This window comes from Heloderma suspectum, chromosome 5, assembly GCF_057233095.1.
Source record: "Heloderma suspectum isolate Gila_16-S chromosome 5, 16-S_ref, whole genome shotgun sequence".
Lineage (NCBI taxonomy): Eukaryota > Metazoa > Chordata > Lepidosauria > Squamata > Helodermatidae > Heloderma > Heloderma suspectum.
Window position 1 is genome coordinate 184,944,587 of NC_139462.1, and position 24,951 is coordinate 184,969,537.

General features: G+C 44.8%; 2 protein-coding genes across 8 annotated transcripts in view; one reads left to right on the top strand and one right to left on the bottom strand.

The window, feature by feature from the left end:
* BZW2 (basic leucine zipper and W2 domains 2) overlaps positions 1 to 11,256 on the bottom strand; it is a 63,888-nt gene extending 52,632 nt beyond the window's left edge. The window contains exon 1 of one of the 7 annotated variants that reach the window (XM_084858650.1): positions 11,135 to 11,256. The gene's annotated coding sequence lies outside the window, so the exon portion shown is untranslated. The other 6 variants (XM_084858646.1, XM_084858648.1, XM_084858645.1 and 3 more) reach the window with 6 other exon arrangements.
* The window catches only part of ANKMY2 (ankyrin repeat and MYND domain containing 2), a 35,906-nt gene continuing 22,159 nt past the window's right edge, over positions 11,205 to 24,951 (top strand). The window contains exons 1-2 of the mRNA XM_084858644.1: positions 11,205 to 11,419; positions 19,942 to 20,006. Coding sequence (XP_084714770.1) covers positions 11,353 to 11,419; positions 19,942 to 20,006 — 132 coding nt within the window. The 5' untranslated portion in view covers positions 11,205 to 11,352. The remainder of the gene's footprint in view (positions 11,420 to 19,941; positions 20,007 to 24,951) is intronic.

Genomic DNA, 24,951 nt, shown 5'->3' on the forward strand with positions numbered 1-24,951 from the left:
AAAACCTGGAGCGGATTCACCGCCCCACTGACATCAGAGCCACCAACTTCCAATGTCCACTCCCAATTCCTATTGGAAGATCTTAGACCAGCCACTACCTCTAACTTACTATACAGGATTGTTATGAGGAGAAAAATGTAAAAGGAAGTGTCAAAAGTTAAGCCAGTTGCGCAGAGCCAAAATGTAACCAATAAAAAAAGAAAAAATCTGGCAACAATTTCCCACTCTTCCCACCAACGCATGATTCCCACCAAAGTGAGCAGCCCTCCCCAACCTGGTGCCCTCCAGATGCTTTGGACTTCAATTCCCATCAGCCCCTGCCAGCATGGCTAATGGTCAGGAATTCTGGGAGTTTAGTCCAAAACATCTGGAGCACACCAGGTGGGAATGGCTGAAAAAGAGATGGAATGACAGCAGCAACGTCACTCAGCCCCTCCCCAGTTCCCCCTAAGGGTCTTCCAGAGGCCAGGCAGGGCCAAGAAGCAAAAAAGAAAAAAGAAAGCCTTATTATAGTTTTCCACCCTGGTGGTATGGCAACACAGATATACATTGTTAATTTACAGGCAGCCATGCGACACTCACAGCAGCAACAGATGCAAGCCGCCAGCAGCAACAGCAGTCAAAGGACCAGCTGTGGTGATGGTAGAGGCTCGGCAACAGTACACAGAGAGCTTCACTAACTGGCAGCACCCAGCTCTTCATGCTCTCTCCATCTCTGAAAGGAGCAGGGGGAAGCGAAGAAGGTGCATACAGGCCAGGGGCTGCCACTCGTTCTGCTCTTTCTCCTCCTCCCAGTGGAGAGCAGTGACAGACCTGAGTGACACTGCTAATTCAAGCAAGCATAGAAGATGCAGAAATAAAAGAGGAACTGAACTAACAGTAATGCAGAGCAGAATATTTTACCATGCCTGTAATTTCAACAAATGTTCAATCTCCAAAAAACAACACAACTTTAAATGGTGTTAACACAAAGAATTCAAACGTCTTTTAGCCAGAGGTTTAACAGATCTGATCCTAATAAGAGTATTACTTATGCTGTCATCTTAGCCAGCAAGTAAGATTATTTACGTATCTTCATAAAACAATCCAAGGTTAAGCATGCCAAAATAAAGTCACGCAACAGTGAAAATAAAAACAAAAGAATTTCGTATTGCTTGTAATATTTAAATACTTTCCCTAGGAGCTCTCTGAATAAGTAAAATTTCTTCTTGAAATGAGCTCTTGGGAATTATAACAACACTCATCTTAGATGCCCACAAAGAAATTATACTATTTCTACTAGATATTTACTTACAGTGGGACATGACGTGTGCGGTGTGGAAAATAAATGTGAAACATGCACGCCAAGCCCACTAAGGAGATGCATGCAAATCAGCAGGCTTCTGCATGTATATAACTTGCTGGATCAGGAACTATGGGGATAAATCTGGTCCCCATTCAGCCATGGATGCAGCCTGCCTACACTGCATTACATTCAATCGAATGCACATTTCAATGAGCGTTCAAATACGCATCTCCAACCTGGCACAACGAATGGTAGGTAAATACCTGCTTTAAAGCATGATTAGAACTGGATTCTCTAAGGCAGTCAAGCCTGAACAAAAGATACACAGTTTGATATCGCCTTCCCATTTCACAGGCTACAGGAGAGATTTATCACCACTCTCTCCTGCCTAGCTTAAAGCTGAACATTTTCTGTTGCCCTAAACTGCAGAGATTGGAGTGACGGTGAAGATGGCCAACAGAAACGGAGCAGAAGAACTCCCCACCCCCACCCCATGCCTAGAACAGCCAGTCAAGAGGCAGATGATGGGCTTTTCGTGTTCTAGCAATAACCGCTTGCATGCCTGCCAAGGCTGTCAAGAAAGGCCAGTGGCTGGCAGGTTTAAGTTTTTAAAATAAAAAGAACTCAAGCCACTGCAAGAACAGTGATTTCCCTAAGGCAGGAAACACAAAAATTGGGGCTGCCATACCCAAATAGGGACAGTCAGAAGGTATGGAAGTGAACTTGGTAGGACAAAGGCAACCAGCACAAATGGCACAAAAAGAGTTGAATACCCAACATTCATTTTGGAGGTATGCAGCTGCATTTGCACCTATTAAAGCTGCCAGGTCATCTTCAACGGTTGTATCCAGTTTGGAACTTACAAAACATAGATCAATGTAACACTAGCAATGTCCTCCTGGTCCAAGGAAGCGCAAAGCTTATGCAATAAACACAAGGCCCTGGTCACTGCTTCTCAAGAAACAGATTTGGGTCCAAGAGTCCCCATAGGCTCTAAACCACTACTAAGTAGTACAGCAAGGGTGCAGTTTAGACAGAAAAACTCCTACAACTCCGAGCATTCCCCAGCTAGCATAGTTTCTGTCTAAACACGCACAGGATTGCACCTAAGTCTACCACTCCCACAAATTCTAAATGGCATCTTCTGATACAGACTATTGCAGCTATGACAAAGTTAACCTATTACAAAAGATTAAAACTGGATTTCAATTTAAGCGAATTAATTGAAAGGTTGTCATTTATTCTATTCTAAAATAATGTCTGGATAAGGTACACCTAGAGTTTTTGCTCTATGTTATGACTGTTTCGCAAGTCTTATTCTTTCATGTATGCTATATCTTTTCAATTATTCTGGAATAAAAAAGGAAGTTAGATAGGTTTAGCTCCAAGTCATGTTGGATGGTACTGAATTTATGAAATTAGTATTTATATTATCTTTACACAAAAGAAAGAAGGCCTCAGTGTGTTTCCAACCTTCCCATTTCCCAACACTCAGCCTGACACCCTCCCTGTGGCTTCCTTACATCACCTCCCTCTCACTGATCCCAAGCAAATCTATTCTGCTTGAACATATCCTTATTAAGATCTATCTGCTAGTCTGATTCCCCAGTAATTGTAATCTACCTTTATGCAAGATGCAGACGTTATCAGCCAGGTGACCAATTTTACAGTCACCTGCTGCTCCCAAGTTCTGGCACCTTGGTACAGTGAATCCAGCATAATCCATTTACTGCTCAAACACTTGTGCAAAAACTCTTCCTGTCTCAAAATATGACACAACTGTGAAACAAGCTAAAACATATAAAGAAAAATGCCTTCTTCTGCTAATGGTCATTATGAATGTATTTCCTCATAACACTTTACCATACTGTGTATAAAGTTTTGCTTCAGAAAGGAAATGCCAGAAGAAGAAAAACACAAGCAACAATAAGGACAACACCTTGATTAAGATCAGCTAAGGGAGCAATCCTATGGCCGCTGGACAGTGGCTAGATGGCCATAGGATATCTGGTTTTCCGGGAACCGACCTCACAGCCTGCGCTCCGAAGTCAGTTCCCGGAAAACCGACCTCGTCCCACTTCCTCACTGTCCCAGAGACAGCGCAGAACAGCCCCATGCTCTGCACTCGCAAGAGGAGCGCAGAGCAGCGGAAACGGGGCGTTCCGGGCGGGGGGAGGGAGGAAATGCCTGTATGACATAAGCAATGTGTCATATAGCATCCTCCTCCCCTGCTCTGCCGTCCCATGGCTAGACGGCCTCAGTTGGCTGTCTAGCAGAAAATGCAGGGCGGATGAAGCGCAGAGGGAACGATCCCATCCGTGCTTCTCTTGCCCTGCACTGGATAGGCGGTTGCCTCCGAGTTCAGAGGTGGCCACCTATCAGAATAGGATTGTGCCCTAAAACAGCCATGTATTTAACCACTTGCCTGGAAGCCACAGCTGACCAGGAATTGCAGGCAGGTGAGTGAGTGGTGTGGTGCAGGAGGGACATAGTGCTTCATCCCTTCTCTTTGCCCAGCACTGACAGCAAGCAAAGCAGCCTGGGCACAAGCTCTCCCACTGCCTGGGGCAAGAGAGTACACGTGCTACTGTCTTGCGTTCCACCCAACCCCCTTCCTCTTCCTACATCATGCTTCCTTTCCATATCACACTCCCTTCTCCTTCCCACATCACATCCTCCACTGTTTATCTTTATCGTGTGACCCCCCCCTTTCCCCTTACCTTTACCACCAAGCCATGTAATCTCCTGGAACACACCCTTCCCATGCCCAACTCTGAGGAAGGACCCCCTCAGAGCCAGGCCTTTTGGCTGGGTGGGCTCTCTGAAGAGCCGCACAAGCTGCTTCCTTAGTCAACATGGTCTCCAGAGGGTGGCGGCTCCAGAGAGCCCCACTGGCCACTCTCACTGTGACAAACACCATGGTAGGACAGCAGCTGGTAGGGCTTTCCAGAGCACCTGCTGGAGGCAGCAGCGGTGGGTCCTCCTGGCGTGGGTGGGAAGGAGCGGCACAATTTGCCACTCCTCCTGCTTTGCTGCCTGAGACAGGAACTTCACCCTGCTTCATGAGAGGGTCAGCCATGAAGTAGAGGGCCAAAAAAGGGAAGGACCCTATCCAGAGAAATGCAGAGGAGTGCTGCAGGAATGAGAGAGCTCTCCATCCCTCCTGTGCCAGGCCCAGCAGGCTAATACATTTTTTTGCAGGCTAGTAAATTTGTGGGCTTCTTTACATGGCTGAACTAAAATGTCGCAAAGTTGTGAGAAGATTTTCAAGTTCCCCAGAAATCTTTCTCAGGCAAAATAAAATGATAAAAATAAAAATCGGGGACTAGAAAGAGAAAAGCTGGGCATGATGAAAAAGCTCCCATGTCTGCTGCTTGTACCAGCCTTCAGATGGAATGCAGAAGGTGTTTTGTAGGCTTATACCACAATCCTATGCATGTTTACCTGGAAGTAGCTCTCCCTGTAATCAATGGGACTCACTCCCACGTAAGTGTGTTTAGGATTTTAGCCTAAATTGGGCTAGATCATTTCTGGAAGCAAAACAAATTTCAAGTTGCACCACAGGCTACTGGGACAAAGTAAAACATGGGAGCTGAAAGCTTAGAAGCACTCTAAAGAAATGAAAGTTTAGGCAGTCCAGGGTGAATTAGGTTTTCCCTCAGATCTGAATTAGGTTTTTGTTCAAAACATTTTACATATGACATTGTTTCCTACATTTAATGCACCTCATTTCCTAATGTGTGTATATCCAGCAAAATGAGCATCCATACCATTCTTTACACCTCACCTGGGGCTGTATCTAGGTAGGGCATAAGGTAAGAACCGTACCTCACCCTCCAAACTAGAGGCTTGGGATAGAGCCTGTAGCTCAGTGGTGGAACACCTGCTTTGCATGGAGAAGGTCCCAGGTTCGATCCCTGGCATCTCCAGGTAGGGGGGACTGGGAACAAATCCCATCTGAAACCCTGGAGAGCCACTGCCAGTCAGTGTCGACCATACCAGCCTACTCAGTATAAGGCAGCTTCCTATGTTCCTATAGATGTTTAACCCCTGCATGACCCAATTTTCCAACATACAAGAAAAGGAAACCTTCCTCAATCTGCCATCAAGATTTCTACTTGGACCATGTATCTGGGACACTAATTACTGAGTTTCAAAAGCCATTGGCTGGAATCCCAAGATAAGCTGACTGCAGCCCTTGCTACACCCCAGTGTTCAGGAGCCCCCTCCCCCAACCCCCCCTCAAGAGGCTTTACAAGGGATACCAAGAACTGCAGGAGGGAGGAAGTGATGGGAAACTTTCCTTCCATGAACTTCCTTAAGTTAACTTATCTTAGGATCCAGGCCACTGTTTCTTAAGCTACAACACACCTCCATCTCATTCTACATGTTAAGATCAGCTGCCTATTTTCAACAACCTTTTGTTGACCTATGACGTTTCAAAAACTCTCAGGTACCCTAGAATTACTTCTAAAGATGTTTACTTTTAAGATGACACAATATTCTTTTTGTGTTTTTACTAAAGATCATATAAAAACATTTTATATTTACAGAGAGAAATGTATAGATTTGGATAAGTGCAAGTTTTAATATGGTTGTGTTAAATTAATATTTTGTTTTAGGTCCATTTCTTGGTGATGCTCTTGTTGTTAAGACAAACTTTACTATAATAAAAAGGTAAATACATTATATTTAAAGTTATTACATTTAAAATACTTGTATGACATAAGTTTTCATCCAACTTGATAGGTAACTACTTCACCTTCACAAGACTTGAAGACTTCACAAGACATCACTAATAATCTGTTTTTAAAATCTGGCTCCCCAAGTACTCAAATGTTGCTGTAGGTTCCTGGCAACCAGAGATCTATTTCAGTACTGGGAGGGACCTTATTTTTTCACCCTAGTGATGAAAGAATTATGTTGTCTTTATTCTCAGCAGTCAGAAAATAGTTGTTTATCAAATACTTGCCTTTGATGCAGGACAAATAAAGAAGATCCTTAAATCTCAAGCACAAAGCAGAGATGAAAAGTTAATTAAAAAATTCACTTCAGACAATCTATCCAAGACCCTGATCCTGTGTGCCTTACTTGAAAGTACATTCCAGTGAAATAAAAACATTTTCTTTGAAGTATATTGAGCAGCTTCTTGCCCTGTGGTATTGCTCCTCTTCCCCACCCTTTTCTTAAATTATCTATACTACCTAAGTGCTCCTTTGACTTTGCCAACACCTGCTGAGTTATCACGGTGGAACTATGTTCATCCTAAAACTGGGACCAGGGCCCTAACACCTGATCCTATGCTATGCAGCAGAACTCAACACGTGACTGTTGATTTCTTTTCTTTTTTTAATGGCACAGTTTTCCATCTTGTGACAAAAGCACAACAATGACAACCATACAAGATCCAATGCATAAGATCCAGGATTTGCCTTCCATGAATGGAAAAGCTGTTCTCATGGAAGGCAACTTCCAATTTCCAAGAATCCCCCCTTCCTTCCCGCACCACATCTCACCCCATTTAGCAGGGTCCCCCGCTTCCATCACCCTAGTTATACACACCCAAGGCTAGATTCAACCCAATGTCTCCAACTGTTATGATGGGATTATTCTATATAGCAAATAATAAATTCTAATCTCGAAATTGGAAGGGGCAATAGTCCTTTGGTGCAGAAGAGCACTGCCTGGGGGAAAGGAATTTAGTTCTGACTAGTGTCTTTCTTTAGTGACCTAAAGCCAAATTTCCTTGGTTTTAGGCTGCACTGGAATCTCTACTTCTATGTAAGTTATGCTTTCAAGCTGATCTACAAATTCTAAATCAAGTCTAGGCACTTTAAAAAAAAGCAACCACAGATATAAACAGTTTTTACATGTCTCTTTACAGGTGTTCTCACAGAAGAGTAAATGAGATAGCCACACAGTTGGCAGGACAACACCAACAATGGGTTCAATCCAAACTTAGTCATACCAGGAGCAGACCCATTGAAATCATGACTAACCTATGCCCTATTGATTTCAATGGGACTTAGATCCAATCCAATGTATGTATTTATCTACTCATATGGGTAACTCTACTGAAGATATCTATATTTGCCAAATAAAATTCTGCTTTATAATAAATGGACACCTACAATACTTTGTACAATTTTCCCCAGCAATGTGCAGCGGCACTTGCTTGTCTGTGTGTCTTTTTGTAAGAAAGCACAGAAGAAAAGGGAGCAATGTTGAACCAGTGAGCCTTATGTACACCCAATAATTACACAAAGGGGAAAAGCTGCAACAAACGCAGAAGTTGAATTTATCTGAACTGGGAAGTACGCTCTGTTTAGTTTAATATAGTACATGGGGGTAGGGTGACAGAGGACATCCTCAGGGTTCTGCTATGGAAACGGCTGTTGACACCTTTAGACATTCCATTTGTTGCAAACGCAACATGCAGTTCCAATCCAGCCTTCCCCAACCCGGCGCTCTAAGTACCATCAGACTGTGGCACAAATAGAATCAGAAGTATAAACAGCATTTGACAACTGCTTGCAAGTGACAGAAGAAAAATATCTCTATCAAACAACAACAACCGAAATAAAGGTTCTAATCACCAATAATACACCTAGCCAAACGTGTCAGTGTATTTTTCTGTCAAGCTAAGGTCTGCAGCTGCCTAGTTAGGTTTTTATCATCCACCTAGTGATGATGTTTCTTTTAATAAAGCATCTAAGTGTGCAACCCTATGAATGTTTAAACAGAAAAAAGTCCAACAACTCCCAGCATTTCCCAGCCAGCCAGGTGGAGAATGCTTGAAGTTGGAGGACTTTTTATGTCTAAACATGCATAGGATTGTGCCCTAAGATTGCTCTTTTTTCAGGAAAATGTTTGTCGATATACAGTTTATTTATTTATTTAGTTGGATAAACCCACAGAAGCCACAGAGAGGGATTTTCCATTTCACTTCAGGAATTTGAATAATTCAGAGCTGTCAGCCAGGTGCTAATTAATAGCCATATGGGATTTGAAACTATTTTACACAAAACATGTTATTGACATTGGCACTTAATTATTAAAATGTCAAGCTACTGTAACTTTACTCACTTATTTCTTTCAGTTTTTAAAAAATCAGGTCCTGCGTGGATCTTGTACAATAAATTAATTCTTTTGCCCTTTTCCTAGAAAGAAGATATTTATATCTCTACAGATTTAACATACATCATATACAAAAAAGTTAAAGTGATATACAAATACATTGACTATGACTATGATATAGTCCACCACCAGGCTGACCATACTTACAGGTTCTATACTTAGAAATCAGAAACACATGCGGAATATGATATTAAGGGTGCAATCCTATGTGTGTTTAGGCAGAAAAAAGTCCTACAACTCCCAGCATGCCACAGCCAGCATGGCTGGCTGGGGAATACTGGGAGTCTCGTAGGACTTTTTTTCTGTCTGAACATGCATAAGATTGTGCCCTCAATATCATATTCCACAACCATTGAAACAAGAGGGAAAAACCACTGTTAACACCTCTCTGATCCCTGAAGAAAACAGGCAACATAAATGAAAACATAAATCTGAAACCGTAAGCATACTTAACAGTAATTAAGTCCCATGGAATACAATAGTGGGACTTACTGCCGAGTAAACACATTTAGGATTGCACTGCATTTAATTTAATTGTTTCTACAGCTCAAGAGGTAAACCTGATTTAAATCACTTTAGGTAGGTACTTCACCTACAGAAAATAGTCCGAAAGTAGTATTCAGAAAGCATAGTGCTTTACAACTTACAAATGCCAAATGGAAATTCCATTAATCCTCTGCTGAAATAAGAGCTGCAAGAGGTTCTCAATTTATGTCATAATTCATTCAGTCTGCAGCCCACAAACCACTCAATCCAAAAAACTAATCTCACTGAAATCTACAGTGGTCTATTACTAGTCAACTGTGGCAGTATCTTCTGCTGGATTATTACAACCCATTGAATTAAAACAGTTTTTAAAACTGTTACTTGCAGCTTTCAAGCAACTGGTCACCTCTCCCTCTCCCCCAGCCTATGATGATGATGATTTATGAAAGAAGGCAAACTTAAATTCCTTTACAGAACTCAGATTTCCATATTTAAAGGGGGATCATTTAAGTGGCAAATAGGCAGCTTTTTGAAAAAACGCACCCTGGCTGATTGATGCAAGTTTCTTGGAAGAAAAAAAAAAACCTAGACAAGAAACTTGTGAGCACTAGGCTGACTGAACTACAAATCTCAGCCAACTTTTAAAGCAAACATTGCTTTTAAACATCCAGAAACGAATAATTATTTTCTAGATTTCATACATTGGTTTTGTTTTTAGAAGAAAAAAAAAAGGGGGGGGGAGATTGCAACCCTATACATGTCCACTCAGATGAGAAGCAGGTCCCGATGAGTTCAACGGGATTTACTCCTAAATTGCGGGGTATGGATGGGACTGCAGCTTCAGACATCCTTAAACTGGGACACGACACCATAGCTGAAGCGAGGCGCCCTTGTGACACTTAGGTCGCAATCCTATGCATGTATAGACGGGAAAAAAAGCATGGCTGGTTGAGGAACTGTGGGGCTTTCCCCTTCGTCTAAACATGCATAGGACGGCGCCCCAACGCTAGTGGAGGTCTCCTGAACTCTAAGGGCGCCCCTGTAATAAAACTGCGCGCACAGCAGCCGCCCCCGCCTTCCGCGCAGGGATTTGCTGAACGGCTCCCGAAGCAAGCAACCCCCCCGGGCGCATCCTCACCACCGCAACCGAGGAACAAGCCTGGGTCCTCCGTCTTCCCTCCCTCTCAAGGAGCCTGCGCGCTAGCAAGAGAGCAAAAGCAAGCCCGTCCGTTGCAACCTGCTCGACCGAGCGAAGGGCAGGAGAGGGGGAAGCGATGGGACGCGCGAACCCCGCCCGGGCGCTCCCCCTGCACAGCGCGTCTCTGCGCAACCCTTCGTACATCGCCCAGAGTGGCTGGGCGAGACCAGCCAGATGGGCGATCAAGAAATGTAATTAATTAATTCATCAATTAATTGATGTTGGCGCAGCGCTCTACCAAGCCATCAGAAGCAGTTCGCTGCCAGGCTCGGAGCGGTCTTCCGTCCCCGCAGCCCAATATTCTCTTTGCTCTGAAAGCACCGCCGCTTTAATCCTGACCTATCCGTACCCGCTCTGCGCGTCCCCTTGGCGAAGGCGCCCGCGCCCTCTGCCGCCTCGAAGTTGCGCGAAGAGCGGCTGCCCTTCCCCGCCCGAGCTGGAAAGCCCAGCCCGCCAAGCTCCGCCGGAGAAACGGCCGGCTGGGGACGGCGGCCCGGCGCGGAGGAGGAGGAGAGCGGGATCTCTCCCTCTTTCCTGCCCTTCAGTGACAGGGCCGGCGCACGCACGCTGCTCCTGCCTCTTCTGCGCGTCGGCGGCTCCCTCCCAGTCCCAGCCAGCCTCTCCCCGCTTTGGCTCAAGGGGCCGCCACCCCCAAGGCCACCAGGCGCGGCTTATTTCCGTACCTCTCTCGTGGAAGTGGCTCTTCGCTAAAGAGAAGCAGCAAAGGGGCGGCAGCTGCAGCGGCCGCAGACAATGGAAGACGGGAAGGGCGCGCACATGGGCGCGCACGCGCACACCTGGCTCGCCCCCCCCCCCCGCACCCGCTTCGCCGCCCGGCCGTACCACTGTACCCGTGCGGGAGCGGGCGCTCCTGCCAGCCCGGGGGCGAAGTGCATTTTGGCTCCCTCCTCTTTGGCCGGTTTTACTTTCAGCCACGAGGCGACGAGGCGCGGCCGTGCCGCCGGCGCAGGGCGAGGGGCGAAGGCCGCGGTCTCTCTCCTCCCCCCCCCCCCCGGGCCCGGATCTACCTCCCTTCGGAGCGGGTGGTTGAACCCGCCCTGCTCGAGGCTGCGAGAGGAAGCCGCGAGGCCGGAGACCGAGCTTCCGCGAGCGCCGCCCGGGCCGGCGGGAGGGTCGGGGCGCGTCCGGGCGCTCCGTCGCGGCCCAGCGCCGGGGCTTGCTCTGCCTTCCCCCGAGCGCCGGGGAGGGCTCCATTTTGGGACGGCGGCGAGAGCCGCGGCCAGCCATGGCTCCGCCAAAGAAAGGGGACTTGGGCGAGGAGGAGAAAGCACTGCTGGACGTGATTGGGAAAGGTGAGGCGCGGCCCTCCTCGCCTCCCCTGCGGCCCGCTGTTCGCGGCGGGAAAGGGAAGGTGCCGTTGTTGTTGTTATAATTTATAACTGGCCGTGGATCGCAGCCGCGCGTCGCTGTGAGTCATGAAGCGGGCCGCGCGCGCGCTGGGCCCACAGGGCTTGTTTCAGTGGAGGCTGGTGGCTGCGACGGCGGTGGGGCCGTGAATCCATGCCGGGTTCCAGTCAGAACCCTAAAGGAGCCTCTCTGAGGTGCCGAGCCCAAATTGGGGATAGGCTTCAGCATTTGGATAGCTCCTTTAGCGTTCTGGCCAGTTCTGACTGAAACCCAGAATGGATTTGTAGCCTCACTGAAATCGGTGCCACCGGCCTCCCCTGGTTTGTTTTGCTTTTGGAGGAGGCTGATTCTGCGGTTTAGCTGAGCCTTCAAAAGCACCTACCCGCCCTCACTTTGCTAGTCCTTCAGGGTAGGAGCCTTTTAGGGTGCAATCCTGTGGCATGTTTTGACAAGCGTGCTGGGAACTCCCCCCATATTATCATACTATGACCTGCTGCAAACGAGATGCATAGGCAGACACCAGCTTCTGGCAGCGTTCCTGAGGAATCTTAGCCCATTCCTCATGAGCAATGGCCTCCAGTTCAGTAATATTCTTGGGTTTGTGTGCTGCAACTGCCTTCTTCAAATCCCACCAGAGATTTTCTATGGGGTTCAAGTCAGGTGACGGTGATGGCCACTGTAGAATCTTCCAGGACTACTTCTGCAACCAAGCCTTGGTGGAGTTTGAGGTATGCTTGGGATAATTGTCCTGTTGGAAGGTCCACAGACGTCCAAGCTTCAGTTTCCTCACAGACGGCATGACATTTTCTCCTAGGATTTCCTGATATGTCAATGAATCCATCGTGCCTTCCACACGCTGCAGGTTTCCAGTGCCAGAGGATGCAAAGCAGCCCCAGAGCATCACCAAGCCACCACCATGCTTAACTGTAGGCAGAGTGTTCTTTTCAGTGTATGCTTCATTCTTCTTCCTCCAGACATACTGCTGATCCATTGGGCCGAAAAATTCCAGTTTTATTTAAGCGCTCCACAGAACAGAATCCCAAAACTTCTGTGGCATATTTATATGATTTTGAGCATATTGGAGCCAACATTTCTTGTTCTTTTGGTTCAGTAGTGGTGTATGTCTTGGAGTTCTGGCATGGAAACCTTCTGCGTTTAGTACCCACCTTACTGTCCTCATTGAAACCTCAGTGCCTGTTGCCACCAGGTCTTGCTGCAGGTCTTTTGCAGTCACTAAAGGGTTTTTCTCAGCCTGCCTTGTCAGAAATCTGGTTGCAGCCATTGATAGCTTCCTTCTTCTGCCCCATCCAGGTAGTGTAACCGCTGTTCCTTTAGTGTTGAACTTGCGAACTATGCTTCCTACGGTGTCTCTAGGAACATTCAGTGCCTTCGCTATCTTTCTGTATCCTGTTCCTTGTTTGTGAAGGGCAATGATCTCTTCCCTTAACTTTTTGGACCATGCTTTTGACATAGCCATATTTCTAACATGCAGTCACATGTGACACTCAACAAACCCTTAGCTAGTTCAGGTATTTCATGTGTTCCAGCTCAAGCAGACCTGGTGCAACTAATGAAGCCCTTGATTAGTTGCATCAGGTGTGCTTGAGACAACACCTGTTTTGCATATTTGTTATGTTGTGAGGGATTCTGTTCAGGGGGTTGAATACTTTTCAGACTGGAGAAGTCATTATAAGTTGCATTTTCAGTTGAATTTGGGGAAACCACTTGAAGCATTCATTGTGTTGAGCTATTTCAATTGCTTTTTTATTTGTTCATTGCAAACAGCTGAATGTCTGTAAATTTTGACAATAAACCTGATTTGCAATGGGGGTTGAATAATTTTGATTGCAACTGTAAATACCTAAAATAAATTTTGCAGTTGGGTCTTGCCTTTCCCTTAATGAATGGATAGGCTGGTAACAACAAAGCTGTCATGCTCACGGACAGAACTTTCCCCATCTTCCAGATCCTTGTATACAACATATGACTGGCAGGGACGAGTCTATTTTCACAACCATCTTTAGTGCGATAGCCGCTGCATGTTCTAACTGCAGGTCAGGGAACATCTCCCCATATACCAGCCTCCTCATCCACTACAGTCTTTAGGGAGGCCTTGTTGTCCATGCCATGACCTATGGTTTTCCAGTTGGCAACAACATGGAGACAGGACTTCTCTATAGTGGAGGTATGTCAGGCGTCAATGCTGGTGTATTTTAGGCATTTCTTGAAAACATCTGTTTGTTTCCCCCAGACAAGAGCTATCTTTGTACCAACCTCATGATGCTATTGTGTGTGTATGTGTGTAGTCATTTTTGTTTTGTTTGTTTTTATTTTGTAAACCGCTTCAGGACTTGTTTCAAATGAGAAATGGTATATAAATGTTGTTAAATAAATGATGTCTCTCATCTTGTGAACCTGAAACAACCATGTGATAGCCAATGTGGTGCACCAATCTGAATATGCACTGAGTTTTAGCAGGCCGCTACTTTCTTGGGTCGTAGGACTTTGTTAAAATTTGATGTGTGTAGAGTTTTGCACATGCAGTCAACTATCTGTGCTTGTAGTACTGGTGGCAAAAATGGGCACTGAGGAAGAGGTATATGAATAAAAAAGGTCAGTAGATGTTCGTTTGTTTATTACATTTATTCCCAGCTTTTCTACAATTGAGGCCCAAGACAGCTAACAACATAAACATACAATTACTGGATTTAAAAAAGCCCCAACCTATTAAAAATAAAAACGATGAGTAAAAAATAAGAACTTACTAAAAACTACATGGTCGTGTTAAAAACAGCAGTACAAGCCAATTACTTCAACTGGGCAAAATCCCTAGATAAATCTCTAAGGGCGCAATCCTATCGGGATAGGTGGCCTCCTCTGAACTCAGAGGCAACCGCCTATCCAATGCAGGGCAGGAGCATCATGGATGGGATCATCCCCTCCACACTTCAGCCACCCTGTTTTCGTGGCTAGACAGCTGATTTCAGCTGTCTAGCAGCAGGAAGTCAGAGCATGGGGAGGGGAGGCCGGACAACACGTTAGATGTATTTACCGAATTTCTGAATTCCCTGCACTGGCACGCCCCCAGGAATGCCACGTTCTCAACACTCAACGCTCCTCTTCCGAGCACGGGGCTGTTCCATGCTGCCTACGAGGCAGCGTGGCAGGGGGTGGAGGTCAGTTCTCAGGGAACCGACCTATCCTATGGCCGTCTAGCCTCTGACTAGCAGCCATAGGATTGTGCCCTAATTCTGTCATTTAGGAAATTATTTCTGTGGTGAAGTATACCCAGGCAGAACTTTGGGCTGGTCCTTTCTCTCTAGTTTGAACATATTGGGGCTGTTCACACAACACGCTAACCCAGTGGTTGAGTTTGGGTTGTTAGCATGTTGTCTGAATGCCCACAGGGTAGCTTGTTAACCATGCAGTGTGGCTTATTTTCTCGAACAAGCCACCTTGAGAATCCATGGTTTGTTGTTGAGTTGGTCAGCGTGGTTAACAAGCCACACTGCATGGTTAACAAACCACCCTGTCTGTGTTCAAACAACATGATAACCCACCTCCGGAAAACATGCTGCATTCAGACAACATGCTAACCCATGGTTCAACAAACAACCCATAGTTCAAAAACAACCCACACTCAACCACTGTGTGTGGGTTAGTGTGTTGTGTGAACTCAGTCATTGGGGCTCTTCAGACAAAGTGCAAACTCACACTCAGTGGTTGAGTGTGGGTTGTTTTGTGCCATGGGTGGTTTGTTCAACTTTGGGGTTAGTCTGAATGCAGCACGTTTTCCGGAGGGTGGGTGATCATAAAAACCCATGCTGCTCTTGGCAGTCATGCTCTCCCATGCTGCCTCAAGCTTCCCTCGCTAGGGACTGCCCCTGCAACGATGCCCAAAGGGCACTTTAGCAGGGCAGTCACTCATTTGCCAACACCTTTTTAAAATTATTTTTTCAGGCCCCTACATTTGTGCAAAAAAAATGTTTTTAAAAATGTGTTCTTCCCCGGAAATGTGCACAAACGTCTTCCTGATTCTTCTCTTCTCTTCCCCCCCCTCACCAGTTTTTCACAGTTGCAAAAGTGCGCACTTACGGCTGTCAAACTCCACGTAGCCTCGCCTTTTCTATTGCCTTGTATATTTCAGCAGTCAAAGTGTACTAGGAAAACATACAAGATAATTTACATGGTAGGACTGCATATAGGCTAATTTGACAGACATTGAGAGTTGACAGGTTGGGGGTAGGGAAGGGGACCAAATTGGCCCTTGAGCAAGATGATCCTCAAGTTCTGAAGTGTTGCACCGATCCTGAGAGGTCCCCCCTTGCATTGCACCCTCCCCAAGCCTCCACCAAGTGCTTTTAATGGGAGCCGCAAAAGTGGGGTGGACCCTAGATCATCCTGAAAGCCACTTGCTGGAGACTTGGGCAGGTGTGCAATGCAAGTGGGGTCCCCCAAGAGTCAGTTACACACTTCAAAATTTGAGGATCACCTTGCTGAGGCGGCTATCTGCTACCCTTCTCCTGAGCTGTCAATGGGCACAATTACCCACTGACAGCTCAGGAAGTTCATTCCATTTGGCAGCTGAAACATACAAGGCAGTAGGCAAGGCTATATATATATTCCTGACAGCTGCAAGTGTTCACTTGTGCAACTGCAAAAAGCTTAATGATAATAATAACGAAGACATTTGTGCACATTCCTGGAGCTGGAAAAATAAAAGTAATTATTCTGGCTCAATTTGCACAAATGTTGGGGCCCAAAGAGCCTTGTGTGGCGTAGAGTGGTAGGTGGCAGTATTGTAACCGAAACTCTCCCCACGACCTGAGTTCGATCCCAGCAGAAGCCGGGTCTCGGGTAGCCGGCTCAGGTCGACTCAGCCTTCCATCCTTCCGAGGTCGGTAAAATGAGTACCCAGCTTGCTGGGGGAAAGGTAGTCACGACTGGGGAAGGCAATGGCAAACCACCCCACTATGTTGTTGTTGTTCAGTCGTTCAGTCGTGTCCGACTCTTCGTGACCCCATGGACCATAGCACGCCAGGCCTTCCTGTCCTCCGCTCTCTCCCGGAGCGTGCTCAAGTTCATATTCATTGCATCCGTGATGCTATCTAGCCATCTCATCCTCTGCCGTCCCCTTCTCCTTTTGCCTTCAGTCTTTCCCAGCATCAGGGTCTTTTCCAGGGAGTTTTCTCTTCGCATTAGGTGGCCAAAATATTGGAGCTTCAGCTTCATTATCTGTCCTTCCAATGAGCACTCAGGGTTGATTTCCTTTAGGATGGACTGATTTGACCTCCTTGCAGTCCAGGGGACTCGTAAGAGTCTTCTCCAGCACCACAGTTCGAAAGCATCAATTCTTCGGCGCTCAGCCTTCCTTATAGTCCAGCTCTCACAGCCATACATTACTACTGGGAAAACCATAGCTTTGATTAGACGGACCTTTGTCGGCAAGGTGATGTCTCTGCTTCTTATTATGCTGTCTAGGTTGGCCATAGCTTTCCTCCCAAGGAGCAAGCGTCTTTTAATTTCATGGCTACAGTCACAGTCTGCGGTGATCTTGGAGCCCAAGAAAGTAAAATCTGTCAGTCTGCCATGAAAATGCCAGTGCAAGCGGCATCCCTCTAGGGGTCAGCAATGACCTGGTGCTTGCACAGGAGGAACCTTTCCTTTCCTTTTCCTGCCCCCCCCCCCCAAAAAAAGCCAGAAAATGAAAACACGGAGCTCAACACAGACCACTCAAGTCACTAGGAAGTGATGAACTATGACTTCATTAAGTGGTGTGAGAATTTGTAGCTGATAACTTTTAAACTAAAATTCTGCCATGTCATTTTGTGAAAGTCAAAGGTCTTTGAATGTCTTTTTTTGCATCTGTAATAGCCAGCATCTGGCATCCTCCCATGAACCTCTGTCAGTAATGTGGTGTCCTGTTTAGATATTGAAACACTCAAATAAAAGTTGACTTGCATGTTTACAGAATGATGCTACGTTTCATGTACAAACCCCAGCTTTTATTCCTGCACTGTTTTTCACAAATGGATTCAATGTAGCTCCTGAACCAAGACCCCATGAACACTAAATTTCACTAGTTACAAATATTTCCTAAAACAACCATCATGCCATGTTAATGAGTACTTCAAGTTAAAGAAAAAGCTTTCCCGATAGGAGAAATATGGAAGTGTTTCAACTCATTCTGAAAATAGTTTGCACAAATATATCCATTTAGAGGGCGTATACTGTGACTTTAACTATCTGTGTGGTAGGGAGAATGTTTGACTGGTGTTACTCTTATCATTGCAGAATTTTGGCAGCAGAAATCAAGTGCCTTCAAAATGTCCTCCTACCTTCGGGAATGCCCCTAAAGAAAAAAAAGAGCCTTGTCCAAGATAGAATATGGCACCTTCTTGTTATCTTTTAGTGATACTGTGAATTGCACATGGGGCTTTATCATCTCTTAGATTTCATGATGTGTTTTTCCTCCTTGGTGGAAGAGAGTGAGGCTGCAATCCTTTACACACTTACCTGGGAGTGTATATAGGATTGGGCTTACGTGAATAGACATGTATGGGATTGCACTGTGATTCTTTTGCATCCAATCTTTCTAAAGTACAGGGCATGTTCTACTATTTAATGCAGCCTTGTATTTAACCAGCCTTGTATTTAACCAGTTGTATTTAGCAGTTGTGGTCACCACAGGTGTAATCAAATGGACTGTGGGAGGAGAAACAGACCACTGTGTCCCTTGGTTAGCCCCTCATGTCTCAATGCTGGGCACAGAGGAGGGGAAGTTCCTTCTTCCTATTCCAGCATAGAAACCAATCCTGAATTCATTTATTTTTGCTAGTCTGCATTTTACTCATAAAAATAGTTCCTCCTCTACTGAAAAACAGTTCTGCCTCTACCATCACCTGGTATACCTAAAAAGCAGACTAGTAACTTTCATAGGTTTCTTTACAGGGCTGATTTAATGTTCCTGGATATATAGAGGATAACTAACAAAAAGACTTTTTTGACATTCAAAGCAGGCTAGTAAAAAAATAAACAAGCGAGTAAAATAAACACAGGCTAGTCACCTTCATAGGTTTATATACAAGGCTAAATTAATGATCCTGGATACACAGAGAATAACCAACAAAAACTCTTTTTTGACATTCAAAGAAGTTAGGTTATAAGCAACAATAAAACCATAGCTGACAAGTCACAGATGTAGCAATGCAATTTCTAAAATAAAATGTGAGCCCTCAATATTTATTTCGAACTAGGTTAATCGGCACACACATGTTTTTGTATGAGTATTTCCTATATTTGCTCTTTTATGGGCCAACAGTGATGTAGCAGCACAATCTTTTTTCCTTTTCTTTTTTTTACTATGGTTAAGAGATTGGGATCTGGTTGCAGGAAAACAGACTTTCTCACAGTAGTCCTTCATATGAATTTAAGAAGCTGCTTTGTAATGAGTCAGACCATTAGTGTGTTTAGCCCAGTTTTGTTTACTCTGACTGGCACCCCGGAATAAATTTCTTCATCTTGTCTTCATTGGGTATGGTGGACTGCAACTCCCATCAGCCCTACCAGCATAGCCCATGGTGAGTGATAATGGGAGTTGCAGTCCAACAACACCTGGAGGGCCACATTTTCTCCATCCCTGGCTTAGACTAGGACTGGTGAGACCCAGATGAAGCTCACTGTAGGACCTTGGGCCAGTCATCTCTCACCCTAACCCAGCCTTTCTCAGTGTGGTGTCTTCCAAATATTTTGGGCTACTCCCATCATGGAATCATAGAGAAGGAAGGGACCTCAAAGATCAACTAGTCCAACCTCCTGCTCAATGCAGGCCATCTAATATCTGCTTAAATTTCTCTAGTGAAGGAGAACCCACCACCTCCTGAGGCAATCTGTTCCACTGCTGAACAGCTCTCACTGTTAGGATGTTTCTCCTAATGTTTAGCCAAAATCTGCTTCCCTGCAGTTTCCACCCACTGGTTCTATTTCTGCCCTTGGGAACAACAGAGAACAAATCTTCTGCATGACAGCTTTTCAAATATTTGAAGACCGCTGTCATGTCTCCCCTTAATCTTCTTTTTCCAAGCTAAACATACACAGCTCTTTCAACTGTTCCTCACAGGACTCAGTTTCCAGACCCCTCATCCTAGGTGCTCTACTCTGGACATCAGCCTGTCACTGTCCTTCTTAAAATGGGATACCCAGAACTGGACACATTACTCCAAACACAGCCTGATTAAGCAGACCATTGGCCATGCTGACTGGGGCTGATGGGAATTGTAGGCCAAAACATCTGGAGGGCACCTACCTCACAGGGTTGTTGTAAGGGTAAAAGCAGGAGGAAGACCACATGGTTGGGAGAGGAGAATTGTATATGCCAACTTAAAAAAAAATGTGGGTTATAAACATATGCATTGTTCTATTTGTTTGATCTTTCGTTAGATTTCATAAGCTCTTTTTTCTACCTTAGGGAACACTGAAGAAGCTGCAAGACTGCTAGGGAGCAAGAATGTCCGTGTGAATTGTTTGGATGAGGTAAAAATACTTAACTAAAAATATACTTATGGATTGGGCAGAGTCAAGTTTGAGAAGCTCATGAAATTCAAAGGCTGGCAGGTTTCCTTGAGCAAAATAATACTCATCAAGGAATTGTGAATAGGAATTTAACATACTGGAATTAGAAAGTATCTGAACTTCACATAAGGCACAATCCTATGAAGCCAGAAGCCTCTGAGTTCGGTGGCTTGGGGGCCTCCATGTATCAAATGACCTGCCAAGCTGCTGCCGGCAGGGCTGGAGGAGCGACAGAGCCAATCTTCTGTTGTTGTTTTTTCTTTCTCTAAATAAGTATCTGGGGCTAGAAAGGCCCTAGAATTCCTCGTATCCTGGCCATTCCCCACCCCACCCACTGGAACGCTATCCGAGGCCACTTTTGCAACCTCAGAAAGCAACTGGCGCAGTTCTTTCCATGTCAGTTGCAAGGGGGCAAGGGAGGGAGGGGATACTGGAGTCCTCCTTCCGAGGTTGTAGCAATGTCTACAGCCTTGGAGGGGAGAATCTGAAGAACCAGTACGGTCCCTAGGATGGTCTCCCAGGTCCATTGGATTGCTCTCTTCGTCTTGAGTACATCTGAGAATGTCAGTAGTTAATCTGACATTCCATATTGGTGTTAATTTTTTTTCGTTCTTTCCTGTTAGAAAAGAAATAATGTAATACAGGACAAGCCTGAAGAAAGGACATGATAAGCAGGTTTTGTTGGAGCTGAAATATTGTTAACCTGTACAGGGCAACCCTATGCATGTCTAGTCAGAAGGTAGCCCCATTGAGTTCAATGGGACTCACTCCCAGGTTAGTGTGTATAGGATTGCAGCCTTAATTTTCAAAGTAAGCTAGTGCTTTTTAGAAATCCTTTATTTGGTTACCGTCTTCTAAGATCATGTATTTCAAACGTCAAGTTTTCCAGGGTCTGATGACGGAAGAGTGAAAGCAGCATATTGCATAACAAGATCATTCAAAAGCACAGTGTTTTGTTTTAAAGCTAGTTGTAACTGGCTGTTTCTATTTGATTTTCTTTTTCTAATCAAATGTGGATCAAATGTGGGTCTATCAAGTGGGTTACTGTGGGAGAAAGCTTCCAACATATTTATAGTGAGACTTCCTCATGGGAATATATATATTTGTGCCTTTAAACTAACATCTTGCAGGCATTGGCCACAATCCAGCAGAGAGTCAATGAGTTACGTATGTCTCATTTTGTGCTGGATTGTGGCTATTGTGCCTGTAGTTTTTTTTTTTATTGTTTTAATGAAGTTGGTGAGAGAGTTTCCAACTCTAAATTTTTCCTGGGAACGTGCTTCCCATGTTTGCAGTAATAGGATTCTATGAAATAAAGCCCATTTCATCATCAGTGCGATTCCCAGATGTTTAGAATCATGTCCTGCAGCATTGCTGCAATAACTGAAAAATGCTTCAGTTTTGTAACTCCACAGAGTTTGTAGTGAATCTGATCATTATACAAGCCCTTGCTCTAGCTTAGGGGGAAAGTCTCAAAGCTTCTGGCCTCCTTATGATATCAGTGGGAAATGTTGTCTCCATCGCACTTGCTCAACCACGATGGAGTTGTTGTAATGTTGTGGGGGCAACATAGCTGATGCATTGGGAATGGGGATGTTAGATGTTTTCGGTCTTTGTGCGTGGGTGTGTCTGTATATGGGGCATGTGGATCATCCTTCCTGAAGGCAATATTTAGTGTCCTTAGGTGACTATTACAGAGCTACTTTTCAGTAAGAAAAAATTGTATTAATACAATGGTAGGTCCCATTGCAAATCAAAGTGACTAAGTTCAATTCCACCTATTGGGCTCTTCCCTCCATCAACTGCCACTTGGCGGTAGCCTTTCCATCAGTCTGCAGCAGAGGGAGAGGGGGAAAGCAAACCACTCCATCAGCTCTGGTAAGAGACCAGCTCTCTTTAGTTCCTCCTCTCTCTGAACTGTCTCCATTCCATCTGGTCATTACAAGAACTAATGTGCAACTTTAGGAATGAGTTTCTGAGTTTGCTTGTTTTCCTCTTCCCTCATCATCCCTTTTTCCTCTTGTGTTATATCTTTTGGATTGTAAGCCTGCTTGTTCATTGTTGCCGCTCATAGAGCTTTTTAGGCTGAACAGCAGCATAAAAATGCTTTACAACAAATAGATAACTTAGTCCACATCCAGCCCACTATATTTATATACTGTGGGGCATACGTTTTGTGGTTCTTCATATGGGTGAGCTATACGTTAGTTTTATGTATGGCATCATATTACATCTGTACAACTGTGCTGTACATCTGTACGGTTGTCCTGGCTTTTTCTTAAAGTTTTGACATTATTTTGCAGTAATTTTTAACTTTCAGGAAGTAGGTATAGTGTCCAGCAGGAATGTTGGAGAAATCTGCAACAGAACTAAATGAGTTCAGATTTTGATGAATATGACTGGTAGATTCTGCAGCGGACCGGCTTTTCCCCTGTCGGGCAGATTCCACCAGCTTGTGGATCATTTTTCTAACTTTCTCGATTTGGTGCAAATTTCGTTGTCGAAAAATACACAAGGAAATAAAAAAAACCCGGCCCATTTCCCCATAGGCTGAAATACGAACATGCACATTTTGGTGGATTTTGTGCATTTTGTATGTGTACAAATTTGCACAGATGCACATTTGTGCAAATTTGGGAACTAAAGAAAACTCATTCCATCAATGAACAGACTGCAGAACGAAAGGCACCTGATGATCTGCGAAACACAAACAGAACGGACTTTACACAATCTGTACATCCCTAGTGGCCAGTCAGCACTCCTGTAACGTTTTTTGCAGGGAATGCATAGGGCCAGCTGGTTCATTTTTGTCTTTGTTATAAATCTGTAAGGCACATGTTAGGCAGGGAGAACCCCACCTCTCTAAAGCCAGCTTTCTTTGCAGGTGGTCTGTACATATGTACTTCATTACTCCTAAGTGGGCTTTGGGTACAGCATTTCCTCCCACCACTTAAAAGCCCTGAAAGCATTATATTTTCAGCATGAGGAAAAATAAGTGCATAGCTTGAAAAATTCTTCTTAAATATATGCCTTTTAATATTTTTATAAAGAACACAGAACAAAGAAAACTGTTGGAAATGAGAGAGAATGGCAGCAGATGCAATTGTGCCATGGAAAGCCCTGCTGACTTAATAAGTGCATGATGCATAATTCAGTGTGAGTGAGTGAGTGAGTGTGTGTGTGAGAGAGAGAGAGAGAGAGAATGAATTGCTGTTTAAAACATCACTTTTTCTCCACAGGCCACAGCTAAAGAAATTGCAAAAAGAAATGATTATCCATCTCCCCCTTAAATACACAGCATTCAAAAATATAAAAGTTGCCTGTTCTGTAAGGGCCAGATTACACATTACACAAATCATGTAGTGTGTAGCTGAGCCTGACAGTTTTATTCACTCATTTGTCTAAGCATGTATAGCCCCAATTCAGATCGGGGTCACCACACTCCAAAAGGGGAGAATTACATGCCACACCCCCAACCTGTTTTCCCCCCTGAAATTCCACCTCATCCCCTGCTGTGGGGCTATTAAAACAAAAACAGAAAACCTCAGTTGACTCCAAAAAAGTTGAGACTTTTTTCCTTTGTTAACCCCTCCCCACCCCACCCCTAGAGCACAGTGGTTCTGATCCGAATTTGGACTACATGTGTTTACACAAAACTAAAAAAAAGAGAGATGCCTTACCTATTTGATTACTGTAACCTGTAGTTTGGCTCTGAGTTACCTCACTGCAATGTTAACTATAAAAGGGGCTTCTGTGGGTGTTCCGCCTTGCAGCCTTTAACCTTTTGTTCAGCACAATAGGCTTGTTTTATTTTATTTATTTATTTGTTTGTTAAATTTATATCCCACGTTTCCCTCCAAGGAGCCCAAGGTGGTGTACATGATCCTCCTCCTCTTCATTTTATCCTCACACCAGTCCTGTGAGGTAGGTTAGGCTGAAAGTCAGTGACTGAAGTCACCCAGTGAGCTTCATGGCCGAATAGGGACTTGAAACCCAGGTCTCCCCTGTCCAACACTAACCACTGCAACATATTAGTCCTAGTTTTAGGACCAAACTAGACGTGATGGGTGAAAGCAATTAATTTGGCATAATTTTTTAAGTGCAAATATCCATTATATCCATTATGGCAAGGATGGTGAAGATGACTGGGGGTGGGGTGGGGGGCGGAATTAACCTCTTCCCCCTGCACTGCAATCCTGGTGAAAATAGTGTTCACATGCACACACCACCTGCTAATTGCCTGCAGAAGGAGTCCACCAGTGATTCCATTAGTGCCTATGGGATCCCAGAGATAAGGGTCAGATAAACAGTGATAAAACTGATTCCTGATATTAGTATACGATAGTTGAGTGTTGGATGTACAGGCCTTCCCCTCTCCACTTCTGGTGTGGCCACGGGAGGATATGGGCAGCACCTGCTTCCATTATATCTCACCGTAGTTTGTCACTTGCTGTGAATTTGGAACTACTGTTTTAACAATATAAAGCAAAAGGCATAGCGTTGGCCGTAAGAAAAATTCCCAAATCCATACTGGCCTAATGCTTTCATTAAGCCAGCTCAAAGGTCACCCCCCAAAATGTGCAGCCTTTTGAGATCACCAGTTCTCCATCACACAGTATGTTACAAAAAGTAAATGGGGTTGGGGATGGATAGGGGAAAAAAGGCTGACTTGAGGTTAAACTCATGAAGTATGCATGGCCAGAGCCTTGAGATGAAATTGTGGGAGGGGGGTTTACAGACATTCAAATTAGGCTCATTCACATCACCTGGTAGGTGCAACCTGAAACTATCCCATACATCTTTCAGACATGCACTTTCAGCCAGCATGTCTGCTTGCAGGTTACTCACTGTATAATAGAGGGACTGATATATGCCAGGTGTGAGGACCTCACGATCCTTCTTCTAG